The sequence below is a fragment of the Aspergillus stella-maris genome (genome assembly GCF_047715825.1).
Source record: "Aspergillus stella-maris strain CBS 113639 unplaced genomic scaffold BDV14scaffold_106, whole genome shotgun sequence".
In the NCBI taxonomy this organism is placed as follows: Eukaryota; Fungi; Ascomycota; class Eurotiomycetes; order Eurotiales; family Aspergillaceae; genus Aspergillus; species Aspergillus stella-maris.
This window is the reverse complement of record NW_027396900.1, coordinates 49,922-68,869: the sequence shown is the minus strand read 5'-3', so window position 1 is coordinate 68,869 and position 18,948 is coordinate 49,922. Positions and strand designations below refer to the sequence as shown.

General features: G+C 51.9%; 5 protein-coding genes across 5 annotated transcripts; 4 read left to right on the top strand and 1 right to left on the bottom strand.

The window, feature by feature from the left end:
• The first annotated feature begins 6,329 nt into the window (after positions 1–6,329).
• BDV14DRAFT_12879 (putative serine/threonine protein kinase) lies at positions 6,330–10,566 on the top strand. Its single transcript, XM_073766052.1, has 2 exons — positions 6,330–7,461; positions 7,519–10,566. The coding sequence occupies exons 1-2, from the start codon at positions 6,770–6,772 to the stop codon at positions 10,454–10,456; spliced, it is 3,630 nt and encodes a 1,209-aa protein (XP_073622291.1). The 5' UTR covers positions 6,330–6,769; the 3' UTR covers positions 10,457–10,566.
• Positions 10,567–11,000, top strand: BDV14DRAFT_12880 (uncharacterized protein). The gene has a single exon (XM_073766055.1). The coding sequence runs from the start codon at positions 10,677–10,679 to the stop codon at positions 10,911–10,913; it is 237 nt and encodes a 78-aa protein (XP_073622290.1). The 5' UTR covers positions 10,567–10,676; the 3' UTR covers positions 10,914–11,000.
• On the top strand, positions 11,001–12,661 carry BDV14DRAFT_206939 (family 53 glycosyl hydrolase). Its single transcript, XM_073775034.1, has 2 exons — positions 11,001–11,749; positions 11,820–12,661. Exons 1-2 carry the CDS (start codon positions 11,420–11,422, stop codon positions 12,543–12,545), a joined length of 1,056 nt encoding a protein of 351 aa, XP_073622289.1. The 5' UTR covers positions 11,001–11,419; the 3' UTR covers positions 12,546–12,661.
• A 1,276-nt stretch (positions 12,662–13,937) lies between these two features.
• On the top strand, positions 13,938–16,652 carry crzA (putative C2H2 transcription factor Crz1). The gene is made up of 2 exons (XM_073766049.1): positions 13,938–15,335; positions 15,385–16,652. The coding sequence occupies exons 1-2, from the start codon at positions 14,120–14,122 to the stop codon at positions 16,368–16,370; spliced, it is 2,202 nt and encodes a 733-aa protein (XP_073622288.1). The 5' UTR covers positions 13,938–14,119; the 3' UTR covers positions 16,371–16,652.
• On the bottom strand, positions 16,624–18,837 carry BDV14DRAFT_12863 (alpha-1,2-mannosyltransferase ALG11). Its single transcript, XM_073766046.1, has 3 exons — positions 18,414–18,837; positions 18,227–18,362; positions 16,624–18,179 (listed from the first exon to the last, which is right to left on the bottom strand). The coding sequence occupies exons 1-3, from the start codon at positions 18,761–18,763 to the stop codon at positions 16,935–16,937; spliced, it is 1,731 nt and encodes a 576-aa protein (XP_073622287.1). The 5' UTR covers positions 18,764–18,837; the 3' UTR covers positions 16,624–16,934.
• Between the last annotated feature and the right edge of the window lie 111 nt (positions 18,838–18,948).

Here is an 18,948-nt window from a genome sequence, read left to right as displayed (position 1 = left end):
TCCGGAGTACGTATGCATCTCAATCGCAGCGGGCCTCACATTGAATCTAGATCAGCTGGACCACACAATCGGGGGCTAAATTGATTGAATCTCCATTGCGCCCAGATAAACATACCCCACGATTCGCAGCGGACTTGCTGTGAGTGGATGAGGAGCTGGTCGAGTCCATTGTGGCAGGCAAAACACGGCCGTTGCACTGGCAACCTATAGCGCGTCTGGAGTCAGCCAATCAACCGGGAGATGACGGCCGAGTGTTGTACTCTCAAGGTTATTCTTCTGCTCTTGGAAGTAGATCTGAGCAGCTGATTGTCTGTAAGCAGGTATTCTGTAGTGTCAGAAATCAGTGATAAGATGGAGGGGCAGAATAGAGACGGTGCATTCCAGCGACAGACAAAGTGGAGCTCAAGTGAAACAGTGACAGTCCCGTGCTTCTTCTCCATGTCAACCTTGACTACTCTGTATAGACTACCTACGTTTGCTATCCTGACTTGACTGTTAGTTCAGTGACTGACAGCTGCACGAAATGCCGTCTCTCTCTACTGCCGATTTCGCTACTTTAACAAGGTCTTGGCTTCACAATCTTCATGCGGCCGTTCCTGGACAATCCTGGTGACACCACCTATTCACCCAAGAGCAGACGCTGATGCTCGTGGAAGCCTCTACAAAGACTCGATGAGACATGCAGCTTGCCGCTCGGTAATCCGTCTACCCTCATCGATTGGCTTCTGATCGCACAATCTTAGTGCCTAATGCTATAGTCGCATTTTCTCGCCTGCAGTTGTTTTGCCTGTCTGCTTTGGCAGAACACAGCTCATAATAACGACCCAAACCGGCGAACAAGAATGGACTGCGCGAGTCACCTTGTATCTCGTATCGAAAAGCATGAGCTGAGCAAGTCAACCTCATTGGTCGCGCCTGTCTCCGATTCCCGAAGCACACCCCGAAGCGCTCAAACACCGTCGCTCCTCCGCTAGGTTTGGTTGGTGAGTCTCTGTTCACGGACCCTTGATATCTCAAGGTGGCAGCGTACGAAGCCCAGGATGGTGCGGCAGTGAAAGACTAAACGACCTATCAACTCGCTACGAAGCGTTTTCCTCAGAACAGCGTTCCAACCGCAAACCCGATGTCAACACAGCAAAGCTATCTTGGCCAGCAGTGGTTGGTTTATGCAGCTTCTCGGGAACTAGTGCTAAGTAAGCAGCAGGTCGTGCATACGGTCCCTACCTGTCCGGATTGGAGAGCTCCAATCACGGTATTGGGGTGTTGTGAACATACTATACTAGAGGATGCTATACAACTCGTGGCTCGAAACCCGACGAGGTGCCCTCAGCTCCTCGTTTCAGTCAAGGACTCGGCCGGCACTACGTCCCTGGCTGCTGCATTGACCCATCAGCCTGCCCAACGCGTTGGGTACAGAGGACTTTCACACACTGGCTGGCTTTAATCCGGTATGATATTGACCTTAGACGGCGGCTGTACCAAACAATAACAAAGGATCTCTCGATCTGGGGAAACAAAAGGAAAGAAAAAGCAAAAACCAACGCCACCGTCAGTGCTCACATACCCACTTCGTTCGCAGCATAGGAGCAGGGAGTTCTCTGGCCAAGTCCAATAACAATACGAAGTTTAGAGGGTCAAAGCGCGCTCGGGAAGACCCGGTTACCCGCCAAGGCCAGTCATCTTTCTTCGCTTCGCGAATACCGAATGCGCATCGAGAATTCACCTCCGTACTAGCACTAATTTGGTAGACCAGAGGCGGAGCTGGCGGGCAGGTCTCACTTTTACAGCCCACTTTCAGATTGCTTCCAAGCTCTCCCCAAGCGCTTACAGGGTTATGGTTGCAAAGGGAAAAATATGGAGAGCATGGAAAGTATCCAATCAGTAGCAGTTGTTGCAGATATTGGGGGGCATAAGCGCGACCTCGAATGCAACCTGCAGTGCATCTGGAGGGAGCCTGCGTCCATACTGATGCTATTGGACATATCCCCAATACGTATGCTCAGGGCTTGGACAATTCTTTGACGCAGGGAGTGTGAGGTGCCATGAAAGATCGAGGGCTGCAAGCCTGCAACAGGCGCAGGCTGCAGAAATCATGTCCATTGTCCATCTGTCAGTGGTCACTGCGTAGCTCGGCCTCTTCGATCCTGGGCCGCCATATCGCTGAAGCCTACTGATCGTGATAACCAGTCTCTCGGGCTCTACCACTCTCAGGATTGGCATCTGCAAGCAATTCCTGGTTGAACCTAGCGGTATAACATCGCATCCCGGTAAAGCAACAGCAGCGTCCCGCGATCAGGAGAAACCGCTTCTCGTATTTAGATTACCCCGACCCAACCAGGCCGTGCAGTACAGCCTCCAAACCTGAACTTCAGTCCGAGCCTGAATCTGACAGCCCCCTATCCTAGGTAATCAATCCTAATCCCTCATCTCTCATCCTCGGGTAATTGCATTGGACGATGGAAGGCACAGGACGCACTAAAAAGCTTGGTTGCGATATATAGCACCAATCAACCACCACGTCATTTGCCCGTCTATGCCTACATCGAGTTAGACGACATGCAGGACGCTAGATTAGGCATGGCAGCACGGAATATTAGCGGGAATGGTCTCGCTAGTATCAGATTCCTACGTAGGTTAGCATCGCTACGCATCAACCTGAGGTGAATGTGAAACCGAGCGATTGTCCCGCGCTTAGCTTACAGTACTGTACTACTTACTTTGTTTTTGGTCAGTGAAGGATTCAAACTAAGTTACCCTGAGCTACTACGGTTAGGTATAGGTGCCAGCGACCTCATTATCAACCTCACAGCGCAGCCTTCATACCAGCTGGACGTGTCAATCACAGGGTAGTAAGTTAACAACTACTTATATGCGGTATATTATCGACAAGAACAGACAGCCGCATCTGCAGATTCTTATCAGTGGCAGCCCTACCCGTGCCGCAGCTACCTCAGCTCAGCTCCGGACAGGAGTAACCCGGTTTCACATTGATATCGAGAGCAAACAGTAATATTCTTTGATTATCGATCTTCAGGGTCGGCAGTAAAGAAGCACAAATGGTATACGCACGTGAAATTCGCGATGACTCCCAAAGCGAAAGGATGCAGCTTCTTGGACAACCAGTGGTCCATACAATCCATCGATATACTACTTCGTACCCGACAATATATCTATAAACTCAATCAAACGAGTAAACTAGATTAATTATAGAAGACCATGATATACGTGGATATCATATACATGGTCGCAAGCACGACCTAGGACGAGCTAAAGCATGTCTTTGTTTATTGTGGGTCTTTCTATACAGTTGAGTGGAGGTGGAGCGAGGGTTCTATACATTTCTACGGAACCCACTCTGGAATCTAGAATGGACGACATGAAGCTAAAGAGTTGGCGATTAGTTCCTTGCCGGTAGAATAATAGATGATTGTAGGGAGAAGATTAGAAAGTCAGTATACAGAGTAGATAGATGGTTGGCGTTCTGATCCGTCGAGATGAGATTGATAACGCTGGGTGGCGTGGTTGACTGAGGTTCGTAAGCGAGCGTAGATCATAGGATCACAACCATGAATTCTCTCTTTTTTAGAGATAGACATCTATACGTTTACGCCGGGGTATTCGGGCCGTTGGCATATACCGTAACCTGGGAATTGCGCTTGTTAAAGGCCCGAACAAATCAAGATAGCAAGCAGTGGGCAGCTCCGGGGTATATGGTGGATGGTAATCTGCATGACGGGATCTAGATAACTAGCCTGCTAGGGAGACGTAATTCCATGATCATTGGACGTCGTTCCCGAAATACAGGTAGGTAGACTAGCTTGCTGGGGAAAATTAGGCGGCGCGAGTCGCGAGGCTCACTCACAGTAGTAATGCAGCAAGAAAACAGACGCGCTAGTAAAGATTGTCAGCGACAATATGCCGCGCTTGAAAGTCGAAACATGTGAGGCCGTTATTCTTCCAGTTAGACCAGTCCTTGGGATGGTCGTCATGGCTATCCGGATCGGGGACTAGTTGGACTTCAATGACGTCAAGATAGTGGGCTTCGAGAGCGCGTTCTCAACGACGATTGGATTCGAGGATTTGGGTTAGATAAGAAGAGGAAAAGGCGCTTTCCGTGTGTCAACTGTCAAGTTTCACTTTCGCTCTTGGTCCGTGTGTGCTGGGTTGAGATCGGATGGCTTGCATTTGGTGGGAGAGCCAATGACGATCGGATAGAGTACTCTAGACTCTTCCAACCAGGTTTACTTGGAGTATGCTGTCGTACCATAGAATCAACGGGAAACAGACCGAGGGAGGAGAGGTGGAGTTAGTCCAATTGCGTTTAATCCAGCCACTTCTCTTGACTCGTGAAATGATCAGGCTGCTTTGCATAAGCAGGTCCAGGTAAGATAGATGTGGTGTCCAGGATGACCAACTGGGCCTGGGTGAGCCGGCCAGAGCAGTTGCCTGGCTGCAGGAGCTAAGATCAACGGCCCATTTGTAGCCTCGGTGAAATCGATACCGGCCTCTAATAATGCGGAGTAGATGAGTACAGAGTAGATGTCGAAGCATGGCCAGACAAAGTTTAGATGAGGCGGAGAACCAAGGATCAACAAGCGAAGTCTGGAGTCCTCGGACTTGGGCATTCAAAAAGTGATGTCTGGATTCTGCTTTCATCTGTGTTTTGCCACACGATGCTGCTCTGGTTGTCTCTCCAGCTTTGGTTGCTTGTGTGGGCGCTAGCCTCTGTGTGAGAAATTGGAGAAGTTGGTCTTCCGGAGAAGCTCGAACTAGGCCAAGAGTGGATTCTATTGGGCGTTGCAGGCAAGACTACTGTAGGCCATTGGCCATTGGCTGTTTGTCCTTGTTGTAAAAATTACCACGATGATCGGCCCAGAAGGTCATAGGAGTAATGACGAAGTGAGGCCGTCTGAGTCGAGTATCCACCGGAGGGTCGAGACTCCAGAGTCCAGAATGCTGGTTCTGGATCCGCAGAACGCCTCCCTTTCTTCGACAGCGAGCCAGATCTCGGTCAGAGTGACGGTGGCAGAATAATCTTCCCGGAATAGATACGATACTGCAGCGAACAGTTGCTTGTCAACAAATGTCTGATCGACGGATAAATGGGACGAAGGAAAATAATCTGCTAGGGGCTGCATTAAGAATGCGCGTTGTAATATCGGTCAAGGATTCGGCTGCAGCTTTCTTAGCAGGCCCCCCCTATGAGGTAAGCCTTGTCCTTGGTGAACGACGATGACGGCAAAAACAGCCTGTCAATTTCCCTCGGATAAAAGAACAGACTGGGGTGTTTCCCCCCTGTTGCATAGACTTTTTTCTCCATAGAAACAGCCATGGCGAGACCTCAACAGGAGAGGCGTTGGATTTGGCTGCCGACTGTTGAAGATCGGTTGAACTGAAGGCCGCTTGTGAAACAAGGGACTCTGGCCAAGACACGACACTGTCAATGATGCAGGAGGATCTTAAGACGACCAACTATACCTCATTACCTATCATATCGTGTTGATGGTGAGGTGGTGGAGGGTTCACGACTTCTTGGGGGATGGACCCAGTCGGCCGAAGCCTAACCTTGTTAGCGGTAATATATCAGTCCCGTACCAGTAACCGCTGCGTCATGATGGATACTGCCGTAATAATATCACAGCGAGATAATAATAATAGTATCAAGTCGATCCCCAAGCAAGACAACAAAGAAGCCACTGGAAGAGACGAGGATCAAGGCAGACAATTCGATTATCAGTAAAACTTTTTTTTCGAAAGATTAGATCAAAACGTTGGGGAAAGATGGTACTAGACACAACCTGGATAAAAGAAGCACCGCGCACCTGGGCCTGACGGTGGAATCTGTTTCGTCGCCTCTTGGTTCCCCATCGCCCGTCGCTTGCACTCATCCATCTTCCGCCTGACTGACAAGAACTGGACCTGGGCACCCTGGGACCGACGACTGGACTGCACCTTCGTCAGTGCCTCTCTCTCCTCCCTCTTTCTCTATGACTTTCGCTTCCACCTCTTCTCTACTTCTCCCCCCTCTCCCTTTTCTCTCGTCCTCCTCCACCTCCTTCTCATCGTCTTCTCTCCCGCGACCCGTTCTCCCTTTACCTTCACGACCTTTCTTCGTTTCTTCCTTCTAACCTCCGTTTACCCCTCCTTGGCCGTCTCCCATCTTTTCCACCTTTGTCTATTTAATAATCTCTGCGACTATCCCTCTGTCGCTGCCTTCTCTTATATTTTATTATATACTTAGGTGCCACTTTTCACTGCATCCCTGCCTCTGTTCCAAGACGCTCTCTCGACTTTTCTCCGCCCGTATACTTATTTGACCGTTTCCTCCGGCCTCGCTCCGACTTCGCCGACCATATCCTTCCCACGGTCCCCCTTCAATCCTTGCCTTCGAGCGCAACCGCAACCAACTGCATCCTGGCGCTGTAGTCGGTGAACTTGTCGAATTTATTAATATCTCCGTTGTCCGGTACACGGTTCCTTTACCAGGCCAGGCCCATGCCTCCTGCCACTTTCTCTCGACTCGAACGAAAGTAATGCCGACCTATTCAACCACTCGATCAGAGCTACGTATCGGTTCAGCTTGAGCACCCGACGCATCGCCGAGTTCGAAATAGGCCAGACGAAGCAAATAAAAAAGCATATATTTTTTTCTTTCGAAGGATACGCCAATCCCACGGATCGAATTACGGGCAACGCAGGAACGGGTTGAATTGAAAGAAGAGGATGCGCATGTTCCGACAGGGCAGTGATTCAGCAGTATAAAACGAATATGAAGATGGCCGATCGGCCCCTTTCAGAGTTCAGCCTCGAGGATTCCACAACCGTGGCGGCACCCCAGTATGGACAGACATTGGAAACCGCCCACAGGCGGGGCATGAACAAGATGAAAGACGCAGCCGGTGGCTCTCAAACCTCGTTGATTGATATAGATGCTAGCAATACTATCACCAAACCTTCGAGCGCAAAGCTCCCGCACTCGAATGATGTACCGGATGGCCAGCCATCTCTTCGACAGACATTCCCACACCTATATCACTCCTCTGGGACTTCTCGCGCCCCGTCGATACGAAGCTCAAGCAGCTCACTCCAGGCTCTGAACGAGGATGCCGTGTCTGTCTTTTCGCGAATCTCGTTGTCGCGGAGAACGTCTTATAATCGCGACGCTCAAGTACCCGAGTACCCTGTCTATCCCGATCAGTCTTATGCTGTCCTGCAGTCGCAAGTTCACCCGACCTATCAACCCCCTTTTCTACGCACGCACAGCTCTGTTCCGACCGATGCCGTCGTCAAACCCGGCCAGTCTCGTGGCGTTCGCACTGCGGGAAATACACCAGTCTCTAGCCCCGGCTTGTTCTCTTTCCAGAAGCCAAGGCCTAGTCTGACACCGTCACTGGCGTCAGATGGTGATGAGCATACCGGCACTACTTTTCTTCATCCTACGCATCTTCAGCCCCCAAAGGAGTAAGTATTTTCTGCTTTCGCAGTTTCTATTTCATATGATTCTAACTATTTTTACAGGACACACACAGCCGCAGTAGATCGAGACGAAATTACTGGAAATAAAGTCATCAATCAGTACGAAATCCTTGAGGAGCTCGGTCGCGGCGAGCATGGCAAAGTCAAACTAGGCCGCCATCTCCCCGCCGGCCAAAAAGTCGCGATCAAGATTGTCCAACGGTATTCAAAACGGCGTCGATTGGGTAGGCTAGGAAATGCCGAAGACAAAGTCAAAAAAGAGGTCGCTATTCTGAAAAAAGCTCGTCATCCGCACGTGGTCAGTCTGCTGGAAGTGATTGACGACCCAAACCGCCAAAAAGTTTATATTGTGCTCGAGTTTGTCGAGAACGGCGAAATCATCTGGCGACAAAGAGGTCTCAGAGAAGTCGTGTACGTGGACAAGCTCCGGCTTGAGCGTGAGAAGGCCGGCCTACCTGAGACGCCGGCCTTTCTGGAAGAGAGCAAGCAGTACATTGAAACTGCGCAACGTTATCGCCATCAGCGAGAGAGAGCAGTAGAGCGACGCCAACTGCAAGCGGAACACATACAACAAGGCCCCATTCCTGCTTGGAGTTTGGAGCACGGAGCAGAATCCGATGACGAGGAATTGGGTTCCGAGCTGTCGATGGCTCGTACGGCCAGTCGCTGCATCTCGAATAACGATTGCGCAAATTCCTCCCCAAGCCATTCGTTCCCCTCGTCTCAAGAAACTGCGTTGGCTGCAGTGGAGGGTACAATGTTCGGAGCCTACAGTGATTATCCCTACGAGAGGCGCCGGTTCAGCTCTGCATCAAGCAGCTTTGGATATGCGCCATCCGAGACAGACTGGTCTCCTGAAGATGATGACATGTCCTACGTTCCATGTTTGACTATCACTGAAGCTCGCAATGCTTTTCGAGATTCGCTCCTTGGTCTTGAATACCTCCATTTTCAAGGGATCATACATCGTGACATCAAGCCGGCCAATCTTCTGGTCACCCGTGATGGCCGCGTGAAGATATCTGATTTCGGCGTTTCCTATCTGGGACGACCTATCAGAGATGAAGATGAAGAGCAGCTGGATGAAACAGAAGTTTCAACAGAACTAGATGATGCGCGAGAATTATCTAAGACGGTCGGCACTCCGGCTTTTTACGCCCCTGAACTTTGCTATACCGGCGAAGACTTTATTGACAGCCTTGGGGGTGTACCACGCATCACTGGCGCCATCGATGTTTGGTCTCTGGGGGTGACTCTCTACGGGATGATCTTCGGGCGACTGCCGTTTGTCTCTGATGATGAGTACAGCATGTTCCAGACTATTGTCAAGCAAGATGTCTTCATCCCCCGCAAGCGCCTAAAACCCATTCAAGTGAATGCTGATTCACAATGGCCTGACCAAGCGCCCGAAAGCATGCGGGCAGACGATGAGCTGGCCTACGAAGAGGTTGACGAAGATCTGTGGGACCTGCTCAAGCGCTTACTCACAAAGGATCCCGTGAAACGTATCACGTTGAAGGAGATCAAGCACCACCCATGGGTGTTGTACGGCCTCCCGAACCCCCGTGACTGGATAGAGGAAACCGATCCTGCCTACTTGACCAAGGGCAAAAAGATCGAAGTCTCCAACGAAGAAGTGACAACAGCCGTCAGCAAAGTACCCTTCATTCAGCGGGTTCGGTCCAATGTGGCGAAGTGGTCAAACTATCTGACAGGAAGGTCCAAAGATCGAGACAGCCGTAAACGCACATCCAGCTCCACTCCTTCGGTTGACTCGAATTCGAGCTCTGGCAGTAATTCGCTTGGAAAGCATCTCTGGCAAAGCCGCCGACACAGTCTTCGTGGTGATGAAGATGTTTTCGGGCGATCCGGTCGCAGCACCAGAGATGGCGAGCACCCTCTATCTCAGAGCGTGACAGTAAGCCCGACTGCTAGCCCAGAAGAGCGATCTCTGCCACACCTCACTCAGGATCACGCTCCCTCCTATTTCTCCTCCTCCAACCGAACCCCTCGCCCCGATCCCCCAGAGCGCGTATCATCGACTCTCTCCACCGCTGAGTCTTCAAAGACCGTCAGAGTGTCTGACTTCAGTAAAGTGCCTCATCGCCCTGCCACGCCAGAACATCAAGGTACCTCCGGGACGACAAACGTAAATGGCGTTTTGGGCGGCGCAGGCCGTCGGTTAGCAAGGGGCCTCCATCCAGAGGACCGGCGTCCAGAGAAAACACTCTCTGGTGAGTTTGCAACGCTGGAGGAAGACTACCACTCGGAACCAAGTCTGGCCCTCAGCGTCACTCCTGCGGTTGGGCAGATGCAGTCATCCCACTGGCAAGCGGACGGAGAGTCTGCAAACCCACATGAGAGTCCAGCATCCACACCCGGGCATCGACGCAAGTTTTCTCATCCGCTCCTAGGAAAGCGTTCTGTTGAGCCCCTCAGCCTTGAAGACTTGCCACACAACAGCAGCGAGGCCGTCTATATCGCTGGGCTGTACTCCGGAAGCGAGTCTTCTCTATCCAAGGAAGCCGCTCAAAGGAACGCAGATTCTCGTAAGAGCTCGGGCGGCACTGAGGATAATATTCCGGATGTTCTTCAAAGCGGGCTTACTGCGTCGCCCGCCTCTGCAGCTACCATGTCGTCATCATCGATAGACGAAGATACGAGTGGCATGTCGCAAAGCACATCTCATCCCAGCATTCCGTCTGTTGTCTCGGGAGCGTCGTCGCTTTCAGAGAATGGAATGGGCCATGAAAACGATTGTGATACAGCGACACAAGTTCCTTCGATTCTTCGTACCGGTGAAACAGTCAAGGCAGGTCGACCCACTACGCCCCGACCAGCGGAAGAAGACGAATCCCGGTATTATTGTGACGACGAGGAAGAGAGTGACGGAAGCTCCGAGGATGAAGGCCTCACTTTTGGCAAACAGAAACCTGGCTCGCAGAAGCCAGCCATCCGAATGGGCAAGGCGTCAAAGTAAACGCACGGTGCAGGCTATCGTGTTTGACGCGCATTCTCATCTCGCCACTTTTGCAAGCTCGCCGAGCTTCGACAGGAATTTATCTTCACCGTCTTCAAGATTTTTTTCCACTTCACGGCTGCGTTGGCCTTCTTTTTACGTGGTGTCGCTATGGCTCACCCACCTCTTTCCGACAGCCTCATAGGGAACCTTTTTTGGGCTCTTCAAGGCTCCGAGACTTATGTTGTGTATATCATTTAATTGGGAACTTTTTCTGACTTGCATCTTTATCGTCGCTGCATACCAGAACCTGCAGAGCACTTCATTGCTTGTACATATAATTGCATTGGTGGCAGGCTATCTTTGTCATTCTGAATTCTCCGGATGGGCTTCAAAAGATCGGGCGTTTGCTTTATGTTTCCTTCCATTGATCTACTTATGGTCTATATATCGGGTTGTCTTGATGCATGAGGGTTAGGGGTACATGTGTGCAGTTCTTGTATGTAATGACACTGGGAGGAGGTTTGTGATATAGTGCATTTGGCTGAGGCTTGAATGGATGATGATGACCGAGACGAAACTCTTCCTTCTCCAGTGAATACAGTAGAGAGTGTTCTATATCAGGAACATCGGAATTAGAACCTTGCCCCGTATGTCACCAAGACAATATAGCATAAACATAGCGTCCATCAGACCCACGACGTGCTCCAACTACTCGCGGGATGTGCGCTCCGTGACTTTGTTCTCCGGCGTCTCAGCTTCGCCTCCACCAATCGCTCTCGCACCTCGATATGAACTACTCCATCCCACCGGGCCTTCTGAAACGCAGCGATATTGACGTCGCGGAAAAAAGCTGCCAAAGCAACCGCCGATCATGTCAAAGTCTCGAATATGCTTAAATCCAGCGGATTCCCCTGGATATTGAACGTCAATCAGTCGCCGGTCAATCAATCCATCAATAACACCACTAGAGCTTGAATCATCATGATTCTCTCTAATCTATACCCCCTTTTCCCTCTCCTCACTCTCACCAGCGCAGCCCTCACCTATGTCGGCGCAGACATCTCCTCCCTCTTAATTGAGGAAGACTCCGGCGTCGCCTACAAGAACCTGAACGGCGAGACACAAACCCTCGAGACTATCCTCGCAGACAATGGGGTGAACTCGATCCGCCAGCGCATCTGGGTGAACCCTAGCGATGGGTCCTACGATCTGAACTATAACCTTGAGCTTGCACAAAGGGTGCAGGATGCGGGGATGAGCATTTATCTCGATTTGCATCTGAGTGATACTTGGGCGGATCCGAGTGATCAGGTATGTATCCCTTCCACTGTTCATCGCTATTATAGTGTAGTTGGCACGAGACTAACAAAGTCATATGTAGACCACCCCCTCCGGCTGGTCAACAGACGACATCTCAACCCTGACCTGGCAAGTGTACAACTATACCATGGAAGTCTGCAACGCCTTCGCGTCCGCAAACATCGACGTCGAGATCGTCTCGGTTGGCAACGAGATCCGCAACGGAGTGCTCTGGCCGCTCGGGACGACAGACAACTACGGCAACATCGCGAGCATCCTGCACTCGGGCGCCTGGGGCGTCAAGGACTCTGATCTGGCCACGACGCCCAAGATAATGATCCACCTCGACAATGGCTGGGACTGGGACGCGCAAAAGTACTTCTACGATACTGTTTTAGCTGCGGGATCGCTCGAGTCCAGCGACTTTGATATGATCGGGGTGTCTTATTATCCCTTCTATAATGAGGAAGCGACGCTCTCGTCGCTGAGTGCTAGCTTGAGCAACCTAAAGTCGAACTACGGGAAGGACGTCCTTGTTGTTGAAACGAACTGGCCGTTCAGCTGCCCGAACCCGGAATATACATTCCCCAGCGATATCAGCGATATCCCATTCAGTGCGGACGGGCAGAGAACGTTTATCACAGATGTTGCGAACACACTGAGTGAGGCCGGTGGAGTTGGACTTTACTACTGGGAGCCGGCGTGGGTGGACAATGCGGGGTTGGGATCGAGTTGCGACGACAACCTGATGGTGGATTGGAGCACGCAGACTTTTAGGGAGAGTGTTACTGTGTTTAGCGAGATCTGATCTTGCATCGCTAGTCTACGCTGTTCAGAATATGTCGTTGAGTTGAGTTAAGTTGTACATAGTATATTTTATTTTTGTCCATCAAATCTCAGTGTATATATCCAGCCAACTTGCCCTAAGGAGCATCTGCCGCATCGTCACTCTCACTCGTCACGACTTGGCAAGCACGTTACCCTTGTAGGGCAAAGCAGGGCAGAAAAAAGGCTACATAAGCGAACAAGCCAGTCAAAGCTCCCGACGCACAGTCTCGTGTGATGAAACGAGCAAGCGCATAGTAATCCAACGAAGCAGAGTTTCATGATTTGTCCGGGCCGTTAGGCAGGCTGGTTTCAGCCCGGGGCCCGGGGGGCTGTGCAGAGTTTACCGTGAATGCCTGATTAGACTGGAGTCAGGGTCTATCCACATTCCACATTCCGCATATTATGTGCCGGTGTCAATGTAGGAGATGAAGGCTGTCCCGGAATTTGAAACGGATCGGATATTATGCGACTGTTGATTATGTTTGGGGTGTGGTGTGACTAGAGAGACCAGACCTAGTATAGAGACTGGGCTAAGTTTGAGTTGGACACAATGTGGGGGCGGAATATGCTATAGACTTGGACAGTATACACAGAGTACAAGTAGACTACAGACTCCGGACTCGAGATCACAGAATGACATAAAGTGTGTAACGATCTTATCCTCCTGCATAAGATATTATTAGAGCAGTCGTCGACCAGTAACCAAGATACTGGATGTACAGAAGTGGTTTAGTGGAACGCTGACACTGAGAATCTGCCTTGCGGGATTGCGGTGCAGTCACAGGCGACAGTCGTAGGCCAGGGACACAGAGGCCCTTATAAGCCGATTCTGCCTGCGTTCCTGAAGATTATGGTTGTCTGTGTTATTTTTGGATACTTGTAGAGTAGGATAGGGTATATTTTAAGCAACAACGTGGGATACAACTCTGTTCATCCCATTCCCCCATCAGGCAGCAAGGCACCAGTCCTTCCTGATTGGGCGGAATCTCTATCTCCAGACTTTGGCTCACCACCACGTCCTCTTCCTCTGGACAACACTCTTCTTTCTTCCCCGTCTTCACTGCCACTTGCACTGTCGCACGTGTCTCGCTTATCGGGTCCGACAGCGTCTGTGTGTCTGGTCTCTGGGACCTTTCGTCAAACAAACATCAGGGATCTTCATGGTCCATCGTCCTCGAAGCATCGCTAGTCCGTGGTAGCGCCGCGAGGCTGAATCGCAAGTTGCCCTCTCTTTCGACCACTGCACCACGTCTGTCCCTGATTTCATCTCCACCGCGAATGAGAGCTCCAGATTGACCTTTCGTGTTTTTCGCCCTTTTCGTTAATATTCTCGCTGCGTCCCGATTGCTATTTCTTCGTCCATTCCGCATCGCTTTATCTGCGCCTCAGCCCAACCAGCCGCAACCCACTCCTCAGTCTCCCCACCTGTCGTGCCCTCGTCTGAGAGTCTCTCTTCATCTTGGATCGTCCTGCCTTCATTCTTATTCTTCCTTCCTCGCTCAGCCTCCCTTCGCGTGGTATCTATTCTGGGATCCTGAAACCATCTCTGCCGTCATGGATCCTCAGGACCAGCTCCAGGACCTGGGGCAAGCTGATGCTCTTAAACGCAGCGCCAGCCCCTCCGCTCATCACCAGCAACAGTACAATAACAATAACGACTTTACGATTGACCCCTCCATCACCACCAATCCTTCGTATCCTCCTTCCTTTGCCAACAACACCACTCCTGGCTCCGACGCCTACGCCTTCTCCTCGTCGGGCTATCTGGATCCCACTACTGCGACCGACCCCAACTTCAACCGCCCAAGTCTACAGATTCCACAAACCTTCGACCAAGGGCTGTCGCCGCAGCCCGCGGAGGAGAACTTCTCAAACCTATTGAATTCAAACACCGGAAACTTTGACTTCTCACTCTATCCCAATACGAGCCCGAACGCTACTGGCTCCGATTACCCCTCCTCTCTCTTGCTCGATCCTCAGCAGTCGACCAACCAAGCGGTCAACCCCGTTGACCTGGTCAGCCAAATCCCGTCTCCTCACCCCTCAACCTCGTCGCAGACCTCCCCTCTAGACCAGCAACCGTCGCAATCTTCTCCGAGCGCCATGTCACCGCCTGCCTCGTCCCCGGGGACGTACTATACCCCGCAACACTCGCGTCACACATCCCTCGATCCCGCTAGCGCCGCGTATATGACAAACGCTGCGCACCCAGAATGGCAGGCTGTTATGAACAATTCCGCCTTCCATGGTCACCGACGTGCTCCGTCGGAGGTGTCTGAAGTGTCGTCTGCCGCGCACTCGCCGTTCCTTGCCCAGCATGATACCTTCGACGTCGGGGACAACAACCCGTCCCCGCTGCTCGGTGCCCAAAACGATCCGAGTCTCTATGACAATGCCGCGTTGGGAATCGAGTCTTTCACACTGTCCGAGCATCAGCAGCACCCACAACAGGCATTCAGCCCTCACCACAGCCCTTACATCTCTCCTCAGTTGATGCCGCAAAACCCACCGGACATGATCCCAAGCGGACCGTTCATCTCACCCCCTACAACCAATGCTACCTATCCAACTCCTCCAACAGAGGGCTTCCCGAACATTCAGGATGATACGCTGTCGCAGCAGAACCAATTCGGTGATATTGGGCAGGCGTCGCAAATGGCGGCCCCGACGATCAATGTTGAGTTCGCGCCGCCTGCAAGGACCCAGATCTTCCCAAGTGACAAGGCGGCCGCTGCTAATATGGACTCACTGAGTCCACCTCCGTCTTTGCGTAAGACTCTAGACACCTTTTGCCTTGGATCCATGCTAATTTCGTTTAGGTGGCTCTCGCATGCGTAGCAAGTCTGACCCTTACACTATTCCGCTATCCCGTCCTCGCTCGCCTTCTTCACCATCCGTCAATCTGGACCCGCTAGCTGCTACGTCACCGCGATCACTGTCACCATTCGGTGCCGGCCGTCAACCCTACAGCAATCCCAGCTCCAGGGATACGTCGCCTGCGCGCTCGCGCCGTGTTTCAACGTCATCTATCGATAACCGAGATTATATTCTCGGTCTGGCCGACCCCCAGCGGCCTGGGACGAGCGTCACCGACTCAAAGCGAGTCCAGAAGCACCCTGCAACTTTCCAATGTCACCTTTGCCCCAAGCGCTTCACGCGGGCGTACAATTTGCGTTCCCATCTACGGACACATACGGACGAGCGTCCGTTTGTTTGCACCGTCTGTGGAAAGGCATTTGCACGCCAGCATGACCGCAAGCGTCACGAAGGCCTGCACTCTGGTGAGAAGAAGTTTGTTTGTCGCGGCGATCTGTCTCGCGGTGGACAGTGGGGTTGCGATCGCCGGTTCGCTCGTGCCGATGCCTTGGGGCGCCACTTCAGATCAGAAGCCGGCCGGAACTGCATCAAGCCGCTCCTAGACGAGGAGCTACAAGAGCAAGAGCGCCTGCTCATGAACCAGCAACAGCAGCACCTGCAACCCGTCACTCAGCCCTTCATGGTCCCCGGCCAAGGAGTCGAAGGCCAACAAACTGGCAACTTCATGCTCCCCGCAGCCCTGCTAGCACAATACCCCGCTCTCCAAACCCTCCAGTGGGACCAGATAGCAGGCAACGACGACGCAAGCGACATCGGCGGGCGGACTAGTTTCGACGCTAGCTCTGGCGGCGAGTTTGGATTCGGCGATGATGATGAGTCCGGTATTAGTGTCTCTGGTATGAGCGGGTACGCTAGTGACCAGGGCAACATGTACGGTGTCAATCAAGGGCAGATGGCCGGCTATCCTGACGCCAACTGGGCCAAATAACACCTCGTGAACTCACCTTCTGAATAAAGAGGGTGTTTTTCCTTCTTGCATGTTTTATGGCTAGCTCGGGAATTTGGTGTGGTGTATAGAGTGGTTCGGCGTTGGGATACAGGATTGCGACTCGGCTTGTTCGTTCTCGGTGCTCTCGTCTCATCACTCGCTTTGCCCTTCTTTATTTCTCAGTTCTTTTCCGATTTCTTTTTTTCATGTTTACTTGGCCCGACTGGCTCGGTCAGATTGACTGGCCGTCTTATCATGCGTCACGACGAACTTATTTGCACTTCATTTCATACCCCTGGGAAATCTCTCGTTTGGTTATAGCTATAGGGATATACAGATACCCTTATCGGTTGTTCAGTTTTGAAATCTGTTGTTGATTTACTGCCTTACATATCAACTTGGTAGAAGATATATTTTCCACATCTTGGTATCATTCTCTGTTCCATCTCACCTTTCCTGTGCCAATGTACTTACACGGTACCTTATTGAAAACAGCTACTCAAAAAGACTAAACAAATCCTTAAATTCCCTAATCAACACCTGGAAAATACCTAGAAAGAACCCTTAAGCATCACCACCGCACATCCCAACCAACTTCCCAATCTCACCAACCCACTTCCGCGAGAATTCCTCCTCCGTAAACCTCAACGAAGACCTTTGCGCCCGCTTGCGCATAGAAACCCGTTCCTCAAGGGACAAGGAAAGCGCCTTCTCGAAAGCATCCGCAAATTCGTCCTCCGTTGTTGCGCGGAACCCCGTTGGTCCCGCACCACCACCACCGCCCTCTTCCGACTCCGCAGCCGGCAGGTCAATGACGATGTCCTCGCGCGGACCGCCCGAGTCGTGCGTTACGGCGATAAGTCCGGCAGCTTGGTACTCGACGACGCAGATGCCGAAGTGCTCGTTCCACATGGCGTTTACGCCGATGGAGGATGTCTTTAGGTGGGAGAGGATAGTGGGCCAGGAGGCGTCGCAGAGGAAAGTGGTGTTGTTGCGGAGGCGGAGTTCGTGGGCTAGGAGGCGGAGATTGTAGATGTGAGTTTCGTCTGGGGAGGAGGGGCGGACGGTGCCGATTAGGACGAGTTGGGGGTTTTCCCCGGCGCTCTTGGTAGTGCCGCTGGAGTTGCGGCGTTCGAGAAAGCGCGAGAAGGAGCGTAGGATAAGTGGGTGGTTCTTCTCTGGACGGAATTGAGCGATGTACAGGAGGGTGGGTGTGCGGGTGGTTTCTGTTTCGGGGGTGATGGGGGTTGTGGATTGGATGTCCTTTACGGCTGTAGGAGGGAAAACGACGACGGGATCCTCGTATTTGAGTGATTGCGGTGCGAGCAATGATCCTTGTCGAGACGGTCCCCAGATGTGGCGGATGTGTGCGGATGTCCAGGATGAGTTGCACATGACCACGTCGACGTGGCTGCCTACCCAGCCGTAGAGCTTAGCAAAGGCGAGCCAGTAGTTCCGCTTCAGAAAGCCCTTTAGTCCCGTTCCAGCGCCGGAATTGACGCCCTTCAGACCTGTCGTGTCGTCGAGGGACTGGAGCATGTCTGTGGAAATGGTGGGGTAGTGCACGTAGGCCCCTGTCGGGACTGAGGGGAAGAGCAGCTTGCAGAATGCAATCGTGAAGGCGTAGCCCATCGTGTCGACGAAGATGTCGGGCACGAGAAGGTTAAAGGCGTCGTAGCCTACAACCAGCGAGCCAAGAGACTGGCCTAGAAGCGTCACGTAGGGATACATGCTGCTCTGGACGTATTTGCGAGTTGTCAGATAGAGCAGCTCAACTGTCGGGGCGTGCAGATTGATGTTGAAACGGTTCTGTTGCATGTTAGAAAATAGAACTGTATATCAAGAAAGATACGAACCTGGACTCTCTCCAGTAGAGCTTGTTTAGTAACATCTAGGTCGCCAGTATAAATGGCACAGACGGCCTTGGGCCATCGTCGCTGCGTGGCTCTGACAGCCTCCCAGAGGACACGTTCTCCACCCCCTCCGGCATTACTAAAGACATGTCAGCATTGTGCTTTATATGATCAAGAGCAGAGAGAATACCAGAATGGATGGAAAAAACCTATGACTCCAGCCCAATCGTCGCTTCCTTGCTGACTGGCTGATCCGGAGTTATCACCCGAGCTGGAGGTGTCGACCTTCTCCCAATCCTCATCATCTGCAGGCGTCGCGCTGGCTGGGACTACTTTGGGTTGCTTTTTAAGCAGATCTTCTTCATCAGCACGAACTCGAGCCAGAATGGCCTCCCTGCGAGCTCGAGACCTCTTTCGAATCACCCAACCCACGCTGCGGAGTACCACGCGGAGTACGCCCAGAGAGAACTGCGGGAGCAGAACGCAGGCGGCAAGAAGGGCGATCACAGAGATCAGAAGCTTGAATAAAAACAGCATCATGGTATAGTAGCGGATCGAAGCATCCCAGCTGAGATCGAAGCTGTAGTTCCTGAAAGTTGGTGCTAGTTAAGTTGATTGACGGTGGAAGTTGTTTGCTTGAGTGGTCTTTTCGCTATCGATAACAGCTGATCGTGTACTGTCACGTATTGTATGATACACGCGCATGTGACAGCGAGGCATGACCG